This window comes from Colossoma macropomum, unplaced genomic scaffold (genome assembly GCF_904425465.1).
Source record: "Colossoma macropomum unplaced genomic scaffold, Colossoma_macropomum, whole genome shotgun sequence".
NCBI classification, from domain to species: Eukaryota; Metazoa; Chordata; class Actinopteri; order Characiformes; family Serrasalmidae; genus Colossoma; species Colossoma macropomum.
The window spans coordinates 22,133,971-22,153,238 of NW_023494800.1; the positions used below are offsets into that span (position 1 = coordinate 22,133,971).

The 19,268-nt window shown below is 37.2% G+C and overlaps 2 protein-coding genes and 1 pseudogene across 2 annotated transcripts; all 3 read right to left on the reverse strand.

Annotated features, from left to right (window-relative positions):
• Nucleotides 1-7,306: 7,306 nt before the first annotated feature.
• On the reverse strand, nucleotides 7,307-8,245 carry LOC118820106 (olfactory receptor 52D1-like). Its single transcript, XM_036588240.1, has one exon. The coding sequence runs from the start codon at nucleotides 8,243-8,245 to the stop codon at nucleotides 7,307-7,309; it is 939 nt and encodes a 312-aa protein (XP_036444133.1).
• Nucleotides 8,246-9,705: 1,460 nt separating this feature from the next.
• LOC118820567 lies at nucleotides 9,706-10,300 on the reverse strand (annotated as a pseudogene).
• A 5,523-nt stretch (nucleotides 10,301-15,823) lies between these two features.
• Nucleotides 15,824-16,759, reverse strand: LOC118820093 (olfactory receptor 52D1-like). Its single transcript, XM_036588224.1, has one exon. The coding sequence runs from the start codon at nucleotides 16,757-16,759 to the stop codon at nucleotides 15,824-15,826; it is 936 nt and encodes a 311-aa protein (XP_036444117.1).
• Between the last annotated feature and the right edge of the window lie 2,509 nt (nucleotides 16,760-19,268).

Consider the following 19,268-nt stretch of genomic DNA (forward strand, 5'->3'; position numbering starts at 1 on the left):
TCTTTGAAATTCTTTGTGGTAACATCAAGATAAAAAGTCTTGAAGTACTGTTTTTATTTGAGTTTAAGGTAAATAATTTGATTGTGATGCTGCATTTTTTGTTGTTTTTGTTGTGTGCAGCTAGTGTTAATATTATCTGTATGCTAGTACAAGCTGCTTGTCACAGTGTCCAGGCTTTGTTTTATTAATTTCATTTGATCATATCTGACATACTAATGACAAAGTTTTTCATCCCCCTGTCCGTTCTAACTGCACACGCTTTACTGACTTAACTTAATCAGAAACAGCATCATGTCTTATATTATAAATGCAACATAAATTATGAATTTGAATAATAAATGAGTGAATTTGTATTAATGACTTATGCTAGGTATAGTAGATAATAATCTCATTTTTTATTGTTTAAAGCGTAACTCCTCAGATTTTTCAAATTCCCTGTATAATTCAGTCATTGAGATGTAAACAAAGTAATTTAGAATAGTTCAGTGTGAGATGTGAAATGGTTAATTGTAGAGATCTGAATTTTTTGGGTGCTATTTTGTCTCACAACTCCCTGCATGTACCTCTCTGCCATTAATGTATTTAAAGTTTTTCAAGTTGTAAAAAAAACTTTTTAAGCCAAAATCTCATCGCAAACCTAGTTTGAAACAGTGTGTATAGAATGAGGCAGTGTATCTGTAACCATTTTATGTAATAGTATTCTATGAAGTATCTTTTAGATTAATTGAGTTAATAAACGTTGGATGTCTGGTTCCCATCACCACCACTATTAACAATAAAGACCTCATAAGTTTCTCTATAACAAAGCATCAAATTGGTGCAATTTCCCTTTAATCCAAAGTACTACAGAACAATACTGCACAAGTTTTCTATTAGCTAAGCATCTGTCTTAAATATTACAAATGCATTTATAACATTCAAAAATAATATAAACTGTGACAACAATTCAAAATAAACAAATTATTAAATATGTGCTAGAACTGAGAACAGGAAAGGTGATAAGCTAGATAAGGAAACTAAAAATAATATGAAGTTATTTTTATTTCATTAACAGTTTGTAGATTTTAGTGAATAATTAAAAGCTTTCTATAATTCTTGTATTCATTTACACTTTTGGTTTAGCAACAGATTCAACTGAGAAATAAATGTAACAGTACTGTAAACAAAAGCAGTTTGATATTATATAATATTAGTAGATTTCAGTGGTGAGGTTTCAAAGATGTCTTATGCCATTGTTTGAATTCATTTTTCACTTAGTTGAACAGTTTAAAAAAGTGTTGATAGATTTACAGATTGTATAAATAGTCATTAGTTACAGCCCTAGTGCTAATTGTTTTTAGATATTACCCAGGCCTAGTTCTAACAGCTTTGTAAAGATGGTTGCAGTGATATACTTGGTCTGCTTGGTGTCTCTCTCTCTCCCAGTCTTTCTCCACCTTCCATGTGCACACCATGCACACCTCTCACTTTCTAAAGAAGCACATAGTCCAGCTGTTGTGTGTGTAAATGAAGTTTAATGTTTCTCTGTCTCATCATCTGTCATAAGGTTTGAAATTGCATACTATTTCTCTCTTACTCTCTCTCTTTCTGCTCAGGGATAATTTTGTGTTCTTGTGTTGTTCAACAGTTGAATGAACTACTACTGACAACATTTAGTGTGCAGCGAAGGCCAGCTGTGGGGAACCAGGTCGTTGTGGTCAGAGAATTCATGTTTCCCTGTGAGACCTGCCTTCTACTGTAATCTTTTGGTAAGTGAGGTTTCATAACCTCTTGTTTTTGTCTGCAAAGATTTATCATTGTTTATTATACGTTGATAGCACTGCTAAGATCTTATTCACAGATAAGTAAGAGTTTAAAGGTAGCGGTTAACCTGGTAGCAGTACTACTGTTAACGTTAGCTATTTGACTGGTTAGCTAAGCTACAAATCTTATATTATGGCAGCTGGTGAACATTTGAAAAGGTCGATCTTGAATTTTATTATCTTTCATCTTAAAAAGTGAGTAAATTGTTTGGAATTTTGTAATTTCTTGTAATTTGGTTTCATAGTAAGCCAAAAGCTATTAAAGAAACATCTGAGTCTGATGAACCTTATGATCAATTGAAAGGTTGCTGAAGTCCATCGCTCCATAAAAAACATTTTTTCCCTCTTAGCAAAATTTTTAATAGTGTCAAAAGTTAGCTGCCCAGACATTTAAGAGCAAAAAAAAGGTTATAGGACACTTATAGAATGCTGTGTCTTAATATATTTTAGATATGGATAGATATGTTTATTGTGTGTGACACTGCAAGAGATGCTGCAACTAAATCTTAGCTAAATTGTGTGGCAGACTGTGCGACCTCAATTACGCTGATGTGCGCTAATTATTTTCTGGCAATAATATTTTGCTTGTGCCTTCTATTTTTTTGATAGACAGAGGCACCAAAAAAAACAATGTTTCGCTTGTTAAAAGCATGTATTAAACGGTGAAAAAGGAGAGTTTGGAAATATTCATTGCTGGGGAAGATGGGGCAATGTGGAATGCCCATTCGTCAAAGTAAGCCTGAGACAGAGACATTATAAAGGAGGAGGAGACAGTTCACTGGTTGAAAAATCAAAGGGAAGTCTTAACAGCGTGGTGTCTGTTTATGAGAAAGTATAGTTCTTTAGTAAAGGGTGCATGTGCAGTAGCTAGACCAAGCTGAGAAAAACAGTTTTCAGTGTGTTATTTGCAAACTCTACTAATTATATATGCATTTTTTGTCTGATTTTAACAGTGATTTCAAATATCTTTCTAACACGATAATGTGGCTTTCACTTTCGGTTTTACAGGTCTTTCCTGTAAAATTCAACGAGGTAGAGGCCTTGTCTTATGACATGAAATAACTAGCATTGCCAAGATAGCCGCAGAGTGAACAGACTTTCAAATAAGGACTTTGCTTCAGGTCAGTAGGCTTATTGTCTTGCTGTGTCATTTCGAGGCATATCACTCTATTTGTGAATTAAAAGCTGAGCCAGACTATAGTATGTAAGTTAATATAGGAATAAAATTTTTATTTCATCATTATTCCATCTCACGCTACACTGATTACTTTTTAGACATGCATTCTAGCAGCAGTCACATTTCAAGATTTTGGACCAAAACTTCTTAACGCTGTTTGAACATTGTTGTATGCTGTTTTTAGAGCACATCACATTAAACGTTCAAAAAACACCAGTTTTAATCCCCAAAAGTGCAAAATGCAAATATTATTCATTATTCATTTTTTCATTACTGCTTATTTATTATATTGCTTATTTTTTTATAGATTATTTGCACAGGAAGGTACAGTAAATACAAACAAAAAACAACAAAAAATAGAGAGAAAGGGCTTTTACAAAGTACTTTCCCCTCAAAAAAAAAAGATTATTAAATTACTTAAATAAAAAACAAACTGACAATCACAAGAAAAACACTAACACACTTAGAGTGAGTGGATGAATTTTAAACTGTTTTTTGAAGCTGATGAGAGGCTGATGAACTGCCTACCAAATGAGGTGGTAGGCAGTTCCAAATTGAAGGCCCTCAATGTGAAAGTGTAACCTGTGTAAGTGACATCCTAAAGAGAGCTGTTTGAGAGAGATTAGATGACCTTGTGGAGTAATGATGAACAAGTTGTACTGGAAACTGTTTTCAAAGTAGTCAGGAAGAAGATTGTGGGTAAAAAAAGCTTTTTTGTGCCATTCTGCATTTGAGTTTTCTGATGACACCAATATTTTTTGCTACTTTATTCAAAATTAAGGAAATATGTTCTTTCCAGCACAGTTTGTCATCAATTTAGTAATTTAGTAATGCACCTGAGTTAATATGTGACTGGACATCCAGACTGGAGGAAGATCGATGCTTTTTTTATTTTTAGGGAAAAGCATATATGAACTTTTTTGATGTTGAGAGATAATGTATTAGCTTTAAACCAGTGAATAATGTTTAATTGATCATTCTGAATTTATAGATGAGATCAATTTATGGCCATCTTTATCAGATAGGATAGGTGTCATCTGCAAACAAAATAAAGAATACATTCTTTGCTGCCAAGTAAAGATCATTAACATACATTCAAAATAATAGGGGCTCCAGTAATGACCCTTGAAGAATTCCACAATCTATATTCTTCAGACTGAAGCAGGAGCTCTTCCATAAGACATTTTGAATGCCATAGTATTGTAACTTTCGTAGCAGGATACTGTGATTAACTGTGTCGAATGCCTTGAAGAAGTCAATAGACTTCTATGGTTATTTCACCGTTATCGAGTGCACTAGAAATTTTCTCAGTTAGCTGAACTAGGGCCATGGAGGTAGAATTTTTTTCTGGAAACCATACTGGTTGCAATATAATAGTTTGTATTTAGTAAGTTGACAGATGAGTTGGTTGTATGTGAGTTTTTCATGAACTTTGGAATTACTTGGAAGAATAGATGTAGGCCGATAATTTGAGAATATTGTTGGGTCATCTGATATATATAATGGGATAACTTTTGCCCATTTCAGTTTGTCAGGAAACATGCCAGAGCTTAAGGATTGGTTGATAGGGTGAAATAATGATGATAATGATGGGAGACATTTCTTTAATAACACTGGCAGGAAATCATCCAGACCAGCAGCAGTGTTCTTGAGTTTGTTTATAACATTGTTTAGTTCCATTGAAGTTGCAGGCAGAAACTTGAAAGCATTAAGTGCTGGTAAAGTGTCTGATAGAGACAGCAGAGTATCGGGAATTTTTCTAGCTACAGAAGGTCCAACCAAAAAAACATTGAATACATTAGCAACTTTGCTTTGATTAGTGAGGACAGTATTGTGCATTTTAAATTTGAAATCTGTTAGCATGTATAGTCTAGGTACACCTAGTCATGAGTTCATTGATAACTTACTGTTGTTTTGCTTTTTTGAGTGTGTGCTGTAACTTGTTTTGAAATGTAGCATATTTTCTGTACATTAACGGGGTAGGATTTGTCAAATAATCTCTGTAACGCTTGTGTTTTTTACTGCTCTCTTGTGGGCATTGATCCAGGACTTAAAAGGTTTGTTAAGATGCTTCTTTACAAATAAAAATGACTGATTCATCCCTTGAATAATGATCTCTCTAGATGCAGAGTAGGCACACTTTGGGTTTAAACATCATACTATGTACAGTTTGAAATGTATTCACTGAATTTGTTAGTGTTGCTTACTTATTCTAGCTGTGTGTATAGCTGTAGTTACAATGGAAAAGACTGGAAGGTGATCAGAAATATCAGCATATGGTACATCATCGGTACTGGATACTGCAGTGATGCTGGAGTCATTGTTTAACAGCAGTTTTGAGCTAAGCTTTTGGACTACAAATACATACAGGTTGGGTAAATACATTTTGAAATATATACAGCACAGATGTGAGGCAGCATAATTCCCAAAGAAAACCTAAGTTTTTTCTGATGTACTGTTATTTTACCACAATAAATATTACATATAAAACTAAGAAAAAAGGTTTGCTGGTGGTTTTGGATAGTGAATAAAATGCCTATGTTCTACGTTGTAGACATTATGACTCCTGGTTATCACCACCACTGTAAATAAAATTGAGTCGGCAAGTTCCTCTACAATGAATCATTTCACAAAAACGCTCTGAATGATCTGATTATGCTTACAATTTAATAGCTGGAAACATGTTGAAAAATTGGTGGAATTCCCCTTTAATGCAGTTGAGGACCTCTGATTGGCTCGTTTTTTTAATTTACTCTCATCCCGACAAATACACTCATAATTCTCTCTTTTTCTGCATAGGAGTAATTTCCTGTTCTTGTGTTACCCAGCAGTTAAAGTAACTACCAGTGATTACATTCAGTGTAAAGAGCTGAAGACATCATCACATACTAGTTTTCCTATAGTCTTATTAAAGACTATCAAGCGCACTCTGCCTTGTTTTTCTGGTCAGAAGAGTTGTAGCTTGTTATTTTAAGGCAAATGTAGGATCTGAACAATTATTGAAGACCAGGTACTACAACCCCACTATGGTCCACTGGATTGATGTGTTTTGGTTACTGAAAATATTGAATCAAACATTGCAGTTTAAATTTTAGTTGTCCTGACATACTGTACCTCATAAACTCCCTCTATCAGCCATTATGGAGTCTTCCACAGCCATGCCACCCTAGAACCACATAAGAACACATCTGATGGAAGTTCTCCATAGCCTTTGGCACGCTGTAGTTGAACAACAGCATTAAGAACAGGAGCAACTAGAGTGTGTTTTATGGCACAGTTAAATGACAGTCTGCAGTTTTTAAATGTCTTCGTTGACGATTTTTTTTCTCAAAGCTCATGGCAGTGGAGGGTATTTGACAGAAATCCCTATACATATGAAATACCTATGATGACATAGCTAAGTTATCCAAGAGAATTGTGTTTCTCAGGGGCTACAATGCATACCCATACCATAAAACTTCACCACTGTGTTAATTTCTTTGTCCACACTTCCTCCACATTTCCAACATAAATCATATAAGTATAGTATATATCATAAATAGTTATATATTTACTTCTTCAGAACATGTTTTTTTGATAATTGTCAAAGATTGCTGCTTACAGAGTAGGTCACTTGATCATTTCATTGTCACTGCTAGCATTTTTATGCCTTCAACAGGACAAAAAGGAGGTAGGTTTTATGACTTGAAAGCAAGCGCCAGGTGGTTTATGGTTGAACATTAGAAGGGATCGTTAGCTGTTTCAGGCATAAACTTTTTGCCAGACTGTAGTATGAGAGAGAATCCAGATTCTTACATTTTTATTTACACCTTTGCAAAAACTTGACAAGCAGGCCGGGAGCATGAGTTATCACCTTTCATTTAGTCAGCATAACACTAAACAGAATGGCCTCAGTGAGCGAAAACGTGACAAAGCTTAAACCTAAGAAAAAATGCATTTTGCACAGGAGTTACATGTGACATGTCATTTGTTAATTTTGCTCTAGCATGTTCCAAGGATTTGTTTCTGCAACAATTCTGAAATATGTTTCTGTATTTTATAACTGTTAGAAAAGCTATATGTAAGTAAAAGTATTGTTACTTGTTTGACTAATAGTAACATCAGTTGAAAGGAGCAAAATTACACTTAAAAGAAAATTACAAATCTATCAAAATTACTCATAATGGAGAAGCTATGACTATTAACTAACTAGTATATTGTTGGTCAAGAACTGTATATGGACAATATAGACAGGAATATCACAGTTTCAAACCTGGAACAAGTTACTGTGAGTGTTATTAACATTTCAGACAGAAATTCTTTCTTTTATAATGTATGAAAATTTTGGTCATGGCATCACCCTCTTTGAGCGTAGAATCCTCAACACAGCATGTCTAATCTCAGTAGACTGCAGGGCGTATATGACAGGGTTCAGAATACCTGGGCCGACATGGAAAAGCAGTGCAGCCCCTTTCCTATAATCTGCATAACCAGAGAAACGATGGAGTATGATCATGGTAAATCCTGATATCCACATAATCAAATAGACAGTCAAGTGTGTGCTGCAGGTTTTCAAAGCCTTGCTGTTCAGAGTTTTGTTTTTACGATTAATACAGACAGCTGTTATTTTGGCATAAGTAAGTACAATGCATCCCAAAGACGAGCCAAGTAAAGCAGCTGTGTATGTCAGACCATATACATTATTAATGTAAGGATTCTCACATGACAGTTTGAACAGTGATGCATTATCACAGAATGGATTTACTATTAATATTCCACAGCGATTCAGCCTTATTGTCAGAGCTAACAATATGCTCACACAGACTAGTGCTACACCCCAGGCTGATGCAGACAGTTTAGCCACCATTTTGGTAGTCATGACAGTTGTATAGTGCAGTGGATTACATATGGCAACATATCTGTCAAAGGCCATAACCATGAGTACAGTGTGAGAAGCAGCAACATACATGTGGAAACAAAAGGCTTGAGCAACACAGTCAGTATAACTGATGTAGCGTTCAGATGTTGGCTTAAAAAGGTCCCCAAGTAACCGAGGGACAATGACAGAGTTTCCAAATGCATCATTAAAGGGAAGATTACAGAAGAGAATGTACATAGGTTCATGTAGGCTTCTTTCCATTGTTATGAGCAGAATGATTCCAATATTAGCTACCATAATGAGCAGATAGAAAATGAGGAAGAAAAGAAATGTAGGATACAAGGTTTGTTCAGAGACAACCAGTCCCTCCAGCTGTAAATAAGGACTGTTAAACGTCAGGTTTTCCATTGATGTACAGTGATATGACAGCTGTTTAGAACAAGAAGAAGGCAGTTAGATGTTGTAAATTTCAGTTGGTTAATAAGCAAAAAGTTAACCAGGGAGCTTGAAATCTTTTTTTGTTTTGTATATTTCTGTTCTAAATATTTTAATGCTCATTCTCCAGTATTCATAATTCTTCAAATCCTTGTTCTTTGAGAAACTCTAATATTCATATATCGTATATTTTTTAAAAAAAAGCTAAGTATTTAGATCAAAATCACTGAAATTAAAAATGTAATAGCAATCACAGTTATGATCTTTTAGCCTTCCTGGGTGATAAAGAAGTCTATACATGGTAACAGTTCATGTGAAAAAACATTTTGGGTCACTGTTGTTTCAGTATTATATTAATATGAGCATGTCCAGCTTTGATCTATTTATTGTCCTTTTCTGGTAAAAGAACATCAGCATCAATACAAAACAACAGAGCAAATAGTTTAGATGCCTGGCCCTCCATCCTTATATTGACATGCTGTTCAGCCTCAAAAGAGCTCATGGGACATCTAGGTGTCATAACAGCAGGTTGTTTTTCAAATCTGGTTCCAATCTAAATATATCTCAAAACCCCTGATATTGTATTACAGTTTCTTGGCTTATACACACTGTAAAACACAAAGTTTAGTTAAACAGATGATCTTAAAACACATTCCTTTCTCCAGCAAACAGTGGTTAAAAACTGATGATGCAAGCAAAGGGTGGTTTAGGTTGAATATTAGAAGGACGCAGTTTCAGCCTTAAACTTTCTGCCAGACTGTAATATGGGGGGAGAATCCATTCTCAAATTGACGTTCACACCTTTGCAAAAAATGTACAAGCAGGCCTTGAGCATGAGGCATCACCTTTTCATTTAGTCCGCATAACACTAAACAGAATGGACTTAATGAGTGAAAAATTTGACAAAGGTTAAACTTTAAAAAAGTAAAAATGCATTTTGCACAAGAATTTCATGTGACATGTCATATGATAATTTTCCACCAGGATGTTCCATGGATTGCAGTATTGCAACAATATTGAAACTTCTGTTTTTATCACTTTATTAGAAATAGCCAAATATAAGTTAAATATTTTTACTCTTTTGACTGAAAGTAGCCTAATAAAACAACTTGAGTAAAACATTAAGGTTTAGTAACCAACTGCAAGGAAAACATCAGCCGAAAAGAGCAAAATTAAAGGAGAATATATTTTCTTTCAAAAATACTGGAGTCATTTAAACATACTCAGAAATATACAAATCTATCAGAATTACATACAACTGACAAACTGTGACCACCTAATATAGTTTGGTGAAGTATACATGGACAGCATATGCAGCAAGGACAGCAAGATTACAGTTTCAAAACTAGAATAAGTTACTGTGAATTTTATTAACAATTTCAAGCCAAACTATACACAGAAATTCTTTCTTTTACGACGTATAAAGATTCTGGTCATGGGATCACCCTCTTTGAGCGTAGAATCTTTAATGGTTTGCAGGGCATATATGACAGGGTTCAGAATTCCTGGGCAGACATGGAAAATAAGCACAGCCCCTTTCCTGTAATCTGCATTACTAGAGAAACGATATAGTATGATCATGGTTAATCCAGATATACACATAATGAAACAGACAGTCAAGTGCATGCTGCAGGTTTTCACAGACTTGCTTCTCAGAGTTAAGTTTTTACTATTAATACAGACAGCTTTTATTTTGGCATAATTAAGCGCAGTGCATTCCAAAGAAGAGCCAAGGAAAGCTGCTGTGTGTGTGAGGCCATATCCATTATTAATGTAAAGACTCTCACATGACAGTTTGAACAGTGATGCATCATCACAGAACAGATGTACTATTAATTTTTCACAGTGATTCAGCCTTATTGTCAGAGTTAACAATATGCCCAAACAGGCCAATGCCACACCCCAGGCTGATGCAGTCAGTTTAACCACCATTTTAGTCATCATTATAGTTGTATAGTGTAATGAATTACATATGGCAGTATATCTGTCAAAGGCCATAACCATGAGTACAGTGTGAGAGGCAGCAACATGTTAGCAATGACTGGGAAACCTGGAGGAGGTGATCTAGAAGAATGGCCTGCCCAATCTAAACCCAAATGGTGAATTGTTATTGGACTTCGGTGCTAGTCATGGATTGTCCATAACAAGCTCCAACTTCAAACACAAGGACGTTCATAAGTGTACTTGGTACCAGAGCTCCTTGAGTCAAAGGTCAGTGATCAACTTTGTTGTTGTTTCATTTGACTTGGGACCATATGTTCCGGACACTCGGGTGAAGAGAGGTGCTGAACTGTCAGCCAGTCACCATCTGGTGGTAAGTTGGATCAGATGGCAGAGAAGACTGGCAGTTAGACCTGGTAGACCCAAGGAAATAGTGAGGGTGTGTTGGGAACGACTGGCAGAGGCCACTGTTCAGAACGATTTTAACTCCCACCGCCGGGAGAACTGTTCTTATGTGCCGGAGGAAGTAGGGCACATGGAGTCCAAATGGACCCTGCTCAAAACCTCCATTGTGGAAGCCACCAGGCATAGGTGTGGCCAAAAGCTTGTTGGTGCCTGTCAGGGCAACAACCCAAGAACCCCCTGGTGGACACCTGTGGTGAAGGAGGTCATCATGGGAGGCAGTGGCTAAAGCAAAATCCAGAACATGGGAGGAGTTTGGAGAGGCCATGGGAAAAACACTTTTGGTTGGCTTCAAGGAAATTCTGGACAGCTGTCCAGGGACTCAGAAGAAATTGGAGTGGCTTTGCTCAAGCTGTACTCAGCTATGATGGAGAAACTCCAACTTTGAATAAGGACATTGTCGGTCAGTAGATGGAGAACTATAAGGAACTCCTAAACCTGAGAGACATGTCTCTTCTAAACTCCTAAACCGGACACGTCTCTCAGAAACTCCTAATCCCAAGAGACAGGATATCCCTTCTAAACTCCCAAACCCGAGAGATGGGAGTCAGGGCCAAAGGCCATGGGCTTCAGACTGCATTCCTCTGGCGAAGGTCACTGAAGTAGTTGGCAAGCTCCTTTGTGGCAAAGGACCAGGAGTGGATGAGATTTGCCTAGAAAATGCTTTTGATGCTCTTGAAGTTGTGGGGCTGTCATGGCTGACACACCTCTGCAATGTCACATGGACCTCGGAAACAGCATGCCTGGACTGGCAGACTGGGGGCTTGGTCCTAGGGGCCTGGCATCTAGGGGGTAAGTCCAACCGATCAGTGGACTTACCTGCGATGGACTGCCGACCTGTTCCTGCCCTCTGCCCATTAACTGCTGGGATAGGCTCCAGCTTCCCCCACGACCCAGAAGGAGAAGCAGCTTAGAAAATGTGTGTGTGTGTGTGTCCTTTTGGCTCCATTACATGCCTACAGTGTTGACTGGAGCGGTTTGCAGCTGAGTGTGAAGCGGTTGGTATGCGGATCAGCACCTCCAAGTCTAAGTCCATGGTTTTAGCCTGGGAAAGAAGGTAAGGGGAAAGAACCTACCTCAGGTGGAAGAGTTTAAGTATCTTGGGGTAGGGGGCAGCAGTAATTTGTTCGCTGTACTGGACTGTAGTGGCTAAGAGGAGCTGAGGCATAAGGCAATGCTTTCCGTTTACCGGTCAGTCTACATCCCAACCCTCACCAATGGTCATGAACTTTAGGTAATAACAAAAAGAATGAGATTGCAGGAATCAGCAATGGAAATTAGCTTTCTTTGCAGAGTGGTGGGCTACACTCTTACTTTATAGGGTGAGGAGCTCGGTCATCCTGGAGGAGCTCAAAGTAGAGCCACTACTCCTCCACATTGAGAGGAGCCAGTTGAGGTGGTTCAGGCCTGATTAGAATGCCCCTGGCCGCATGCCATTGGAGGTTTACCAGACACAACCTACTGGGACTAGGACCCACTGGAGGAATTATATCTCCAAGTTGGCCTGGGAGCGGCTCAGGGTTCCCATAGAATAAGATGGAGGAAGTTGCGGGGGACAGGGTTGTCTGGGATTCTCTGCTTTCCCTACTGCTACCTCAACCCTTGCTTGGCTTAAGAGGATTAAGATGATGATGATGATATTGAATTTGAATATTGAATTGAAGTTGAATATTTAATCATCGTTCTTCAAGATTCATGATTCAAGAACCCATTCTTTGAGAAGTCCAAAAAGATTTTCTCAAAATGTATATTTGTTGTATTTATATACTTTGCATGTAGATATAACATAGATATATCTCAAAACAGTATTAAGAGCAAAATCACTAGAATTTAAAATGTAACAGCCATAACAGATATGACCTTTTGACCGTTCTCAACTCATGCTGATAACACAGCCCCTGCACCATTCTCTGAACCTCTACCACAAAGGGTTCTGAAGGATCTGGTTGTCTAACTACTGGAACTGTTGTAAATTCCTGTTTTAATTCGTGAAATTGAATTCTTCTATCAAAGTTGGTACTGGCCAGTTCACGACTGCCTCAACCTTGTGGTCATCCATCACGGCCTCATTGGCGCTGATAATATATCTTGTGAAGGAAGTGGTTTAGAGATGAAACTTGCATTTCTCTCCTTTAACAAACATATACCAGGTGAACATGTTGTTCATGTTGTTTGAGATCAGAAGAGTAGATTAAATTGTCATCAATGTGGCAATAACAAATTGTCCAATCATATCCCTCAGTACGTTGTTAATGAAGGCTTGAAAGACTGGGGAAGCATAACTGAGGCCAAATGGCATTACCGTATACTCATAGTGCCGCCTAGTGGTGACAAAGGTAGTTTTCCATTCACCCCCCCTTTCACTCTAGATAAGTTATAAGCACTTCACAAGTCTAATTTGGTGAAAATCTTTGCTCCATGCAATTGCTCTAGGGTTACTAGAATCAAAGGGAGTGGGTAAGCATACTTTTTTGTAATTTGATTCAAGCCTCTATAGTCAATACAAGGTCTAAGGCTACTATCTTTCTTTATAACAAAAAAAAAAACCTGTAAGCGACAGATATGGAAGGTCTAATGAAACCCTGAGCCAAAGCCTCTTTGATGTATGTCTCCTTAACCCTTTCTCTTCTTGGTTAAGTGGATAAAGACAAGACTCGGGAAGGGAAGAATTCTCTGTAAGGTGTGTGGCCAGTCATAAGGTCGATGTGGAGGTAGTTTGGTAGCATTGGACTTGCTAGAAACTTCCTTGAGGTCCTTATATTCAGGAGGAATGACAATGTCAACCTCACCCATAGGACATAGGACAAATCATTGCATTGTTTTTATTTACATTTATTTACATTTTACACAGCGTCCCAACTTTTTTGGAATTGGGGTTGTATTCTTTGACCTAATTAAGAGTAAATGCAATATCAATTATGAATTTGAATAACAAATGAATAAATTATTATTAATAAGTCTTGGTAGAGGCATTAGATATTTATCTAATTTCTTATTATTTAAAACGTAACTCCTCTGCTTTTTCAAATTTCCTATATAATCCAGTCATTAAATGTAAACAAAGTCATTTAGAATAATTCAGTGTGAGATGTGAAATGGTTCATTGTAGAGATCTGAATTTTTTGGGTGCTACTTTGCCTTACAGTTCTCTGTTTGTACCCCTCTGCCATTAATGTATTTAAAAAAAAAAAAAATACTTTTTAAGCCAAAGTCTTACTGCAAACCTAGCGTAAAAAGTCTAGAATCAGGCAGTGTATTTGTAACCATTTTATGAAACATTTTTTTATGAGGTGTCTTTTAAATTAAAGTAGTTAAAAAACACTTTGGATGTCTGGGGCTGTATAATAGAAACTTCTTTTTGTCTTAAGATCTAATGAGATTGTGTCTGCAGTGTCTGGGGGTTTTTAAAATGCGGTTAGGAAAAAAAAACATTAAAGCACCGTTTTTGATATAGATAAATGTAATGTCATTATGCCAGTTCTGGTGATCTACGCTGCCTGTCACTGCATAAAATCATAGAAACACACGGTCAACACAGAAGTTAAGACACCTCTGTTGTTGTCTTGAAGTTAGGATAGAATTTAGGAAAATTTGTCTATTTAGGATGTTTCTGTAATACTGTTATCTTCTCTGGAGTTAGAATAAGATTATGAACTTAAGAATTGTTGTTCTGTAATAGCTTCTGTCTTAAATTAAGTCCTAACTGAAGTTGTCATGGTGACTAAGCAGATAAGATTTCAGACTTAAGAAGTTTCTGCTATACGGCCCCAGGTTCCTATCACCACCACTGTTAACAATTCAGACCTAGTAATTTTCTCTACAATGGAGCATCTTAAAGATTGAATTAGAAATTTTGAAAAATCAGTGCAATTCCCCTTTAGGTTAGTCAGTTAATTAAAAACGTGTTGATAGATCAACAGATTATAGAAATAATCATTAGTTACAGCCCTAGTGCTAATTATTTTTAGATTTCCCCCAGGCCTAGTTCTAACTTCTTTGTAAAGATGGTTGCAGTGTTATGTCTGCTTGGTGGCTGTCTGTCTCCAGCTTTTTCTCTCCCTGCCCTTCTCTGCCTTCCACGTGCACACCATGCACACCTCTCACTCTCTAAAGAAGAACATAGTCCAGCTGTTGTGTGTATGTAAATGTAGTTTATGTCTCTCTATTTTATCATCTGTCATAAGTTTTGAAATTTCATACTATTTCTCTCTTACTCTCTCTATCTTACTACTCGGTACTATCTTACTTTTCTGAGTTATAGATTATGATTTATGGAGGAGGACACCATTATTCAAGGCCAGGTACCACAACTCCCATATGTTCCACTGAATTGATAGAATTTGGTCACCCAAAATATTGGATCAAACATTGCAGCATAAATTCCAGTTATCTAAGCCTACTCTACCTTATACCTCCCTGTATCAGCCATTGTGGACATTGACCTTGATACCCTAAAATTTCTCTATGGTCTTCTGCATACTGTAGTTAAGCAACAGCATAGCTTTTGACAAATATCAAGGATTGCTGCTAACAGAGTAGGTTTTATGACTAGCAAGCGCCGGGTGGTTTATGGTTGAACATTAGAAGGGATCGTTAGGTGTTTCAGGCATAAACTTTTTGCCAGACTGTAGTATGGGGGAGAATCCAAACTCTCAAATTCATATTCACACCTTTGCAAAAACTTAACAAGCAGGCCTTGAGCATGATCACCTTTTCATTTAGTATGCATAACACTAAACAGAATATACTTAATGAGTGAAAAATGTGACAAAGCTTGAACTTAAGAAAAAATGCCTAATTAAACAACATGAATAAAAAATTTTCAGTCACCTACTGTAATGTAAAACATCAGTCAAAAAAACAAAATTAAACTTAATTAAAAAGAACATATTTCCTTGTCAATATACCATAGTGTAAGTTAAAGTATTATCATTGGAACATACTCGGAAAAGTACAAATCTGTCAAAATTACACATAACTGAGAAACTGTGACTAGTTACAAATAGGCTGACGAAGAACTATATATGGACATAATAGGCAGTAATATCATAGTTTCAAAACTAGTACAGGTTACTGTGGGTGTTATTAACAATTTAAAGTCAAACTACAGACAGAAAACCTTTCTTTTTTGATGTATACCGATTTTGGTCAAGGGATCACCCTCTTTGAGCACAGAATCTTCAGTAGGGCACGTCGGATTTCAGTAGTTTGCAGGGCGTATATGACAGGGTTCAGAATACCTGGGCCGACATGGAAAAGCAGCGCAGCTCCTTTCCTGTATTCTGCATAACCAGGAAAACGATGGAGTATGATCATGGTAAATCCAGATATCCACATGATTAAATAGACAGTCAAGTGTGTGCTGCAGGTTTTCAGAGCCTTGCTGTTCAGAGTTTTGTTTTTACGATTAATACAGACAGCTGTTATTTTGGCATAAGTAAGTGCAATGCACCCCAAAGAGCCAAGTAAAGATGTTGTGTATATCAGGCCATGTACATTATTAATGTAAGGATTTTCACATGACAGTTTGAACAGTGATGCATTATCACAGAACGGATTTTCTATGAATATTCCACAGCGATTCAGCCTTATTGTCAGAGCTAACAATATGCTCACACAGACCAGCGCAATACCCCAGGCTGATGCAGTCAGTTTAGCCACCATTTTGGTAGTCATGACAGTTGTATAGTGCAGTGGATTACATATGGCAACATATCTGTCAAAGGCCATAACCATGAGTACAGTGTGAGAGGCAGCAACATACATGTGGAAACCAAAGGCTTGAGCAACACACTCGGTATAACTGATGTAGCGTTCAGATGTTGGCTTGAAAAGGTCCCCAAGCAACCGAGGGACAATGACAGAGTTTCCAAATGCATCATTAAAGGGAAGATTACAGAAGAGAATGTACATAGGTTCATGTAGGCTTCTTTCCATTGTTATGAGCAGAATGATTCCAATATTAGCTACCATAATGAGCAGATAGAAAATGAGGAAGAAAAGAAATGTAGGATACAAGGTTTGTTCAGGGACAACCAGTCCCTCCAGCTGTAAATATGGACTGTTAATTGTTAGGTTTTCCATTGAGAAATGATATAACAGCTATATGAAATAAGAAGAAGGCAGCTGGATGTCAGAAAGTTCAATTGGTTAATAGACACAAACATATCTTTAAATCTTTGTTTTATATATTTTTGTTCTGATTATGTTTTCCTTTCTCTTCAAGATTCATGATTCTATAAGCCCCCATTCTTTGAGAATTCCAGATCTTGTCTATTTTTCTCTATTATGTACCAGCGATAACAGTTATGATCTTCTAGCCTCCCTGGGTGATTAAGAAGTTTTTATATGATAATAGAAAAAGTTGGTGTGAAAGAAACATCTTGGGTCAGTGTTGTGTCAGGATTAGAATAATATTAGCAAGTCAAGTATTGACCTGTTAAATTGTCATTTTTTGGATAAAGAACGTCAGCATCAATACAAAACAACAGAACTACTATTTTGGATGCCTGGCCATCCATCCTTATATTGGCATTCTGTTCAGCCTCAAAAAAGCTCATGGGACATCTGAAGGAGTGTCGTAACAACTGGTTGTTATGCAAAGATAGTTCCAGTCTAAATATGTAATTGAAAAACTCCTCTTTATGATCTTGAGTTGTATTTTCTTGGCTTACACACATTGTAAAACACAAACTTTAGTTACACAAATGATCTAATTCCCTTAAAACACATTCCCTTCTCAAAGAAACAATTTGACTGAGGATATTCAAACATATTATCCACCATTCCCTTACTGAATGGTTGACTCAAATAGTTAACAAACTGCCTCACTTCACTTGTACACTAACCTTATTTAATTGAGGGTTACAACAACATGAATTTGGCATGTTATTTTTTTGTAATTGTTATAAATCTTTCCATCACATTGGCTCATAATGGTTTTTATGGTTTACACTGATTATGCAAGGTGCCCTCATACTGTCTAAAATCTTGTCAGTTGATAGCCTTTCATCCCCAATCTCCAAATGCATTGTTCACTCATTTCAGTTCAGACACGCACATCAATGATAATCATTATTATTGTAATAATTAATGCCCTTTTAGGTATTTACTTGACAAGTGACAGTTAACAAAATTGGAATTTGTGTTCTTTGATTATCTTTCATAAAATTAAGAGTTTGTGCTCTTATTTTTGACACGTACAGTAGAAACCAAGAATAGCCAAAAAGTTTTTGGACACTGGTAGCAAAATCACAAGGATTACCTTACTTCAAAATTCTTTTTGGTTACAAGAGTATGAAAACTCTAAGCACTGAAGGTTTTCATTTGAGTTTAATGTAAATTATTTGGTTGTGTGTGAAGCTAGTAATGGTAATATCTGCATGCTAGGACAAGCTGCTTGTCATAGTGTCCAGGCTTTCTTCTATAAATTTAATTTGATCATATCTGAAATTCTAACTGCACATACCTTACAGGCTCAGCATAAGCAGAAATAGCATCATGTCATGTAGGGGTGGGAATCTCTAGGCACCTCACGATTCGATTCGATTACGATTCAGGGGGCTGCGATGTGATTATAAAACGATTTCGCGAATGCAGACCACGCCTTGGTAAGTGAGATAATGAGAGGAGGGGAACTCTGAGGAAATTTTGGGCTGGAGTTCAGTACGGCTTCTGTGGATCACGAGAAGACCGACCCCCCTATCGAAGATCAAGTGCGGGCGTGGACAAGGTGGAGGAAAAGGGGAGGAGGAGGGGTGCGAAATTTCGTCACGAGTAGGAGGAGCAAAGGACTGGTATTTATAGGAAGCTGAAATTGGGAAGGAGGAGTTTAGGCGTGGTCTTTTCCTCAAACTTCAGTTATGTCATAACTCCATTTTGCGAATGCAGACCACGCCTTGGTAAGTGAGATAATGAGAGGAGGGGAACTCTGAGGAAATTTTGGACTGGAGTTCAGTACGGCTTCTGTGGATCACGAGAAGGCCGACCCCCAAAAATTCCGGATTAGATGGAGGCCAGCCGTTCGTGAGCTTGGCGGAGGTCCTGGATTTGCTTTCGTATGTAGCTGTGGTAAGCTTGCGAAGACCATCGTCCAAGTAGTTGGACCATATGGTCAGGGAGCCCTTGGCGTGTAGCAGAAGAAGCTGCTCCGATTCTGAAGGAATGAGCAGAAAATTGCTCCGGAGGGTAACCTGATAATGAAAGAACTAGGCATAAGAGTTTGTGGAACCAGCGACGGGAGACCACAGTGCCGGTTTCTGTAATGAAGAGTGGGTCTGATTGCTGGGCGTTTGAGAGAGCCTGAGTTGGAGTAACTGTGCCAGAGGTTCATATGGACTCAGATAAGAGTTAATTTTAAATAAGTATAAAGGTATGCTTTTACCATATTGGTTTGTTTTGCTGTGTTTGATATTGTAGATAATGGTATCTGAGTTTAACATGTGTGATGATGTAAAGTACTCCTTTACACATCACAATATAATGACTGATTGTAAACACTTACCTGTACTTACTTGAAGACTGGTTATCCTTGCTTGCTTTAAGGAGCAAAGAGAACTGAACGGGTTCACCTGTGATTTACTTACCTGGGTGA

Excerpts from the sequence above, each read along its gene's own strand:
- LOC118820106 (XM_036588240.1), bottom strand. The coding sequence starts at position 8,245 with ATGGAAAACCTGACGTTTAACAGTCCTTATTTACAGCTGGAGGGACTG.
- LOC118820093 (XM_036588224.1), bottom strand. The coding sequence starts at position 16,759 with ATGGAAAACCTAACAATTAACAGTCCATATTTACAGCTGGAGGGACTG.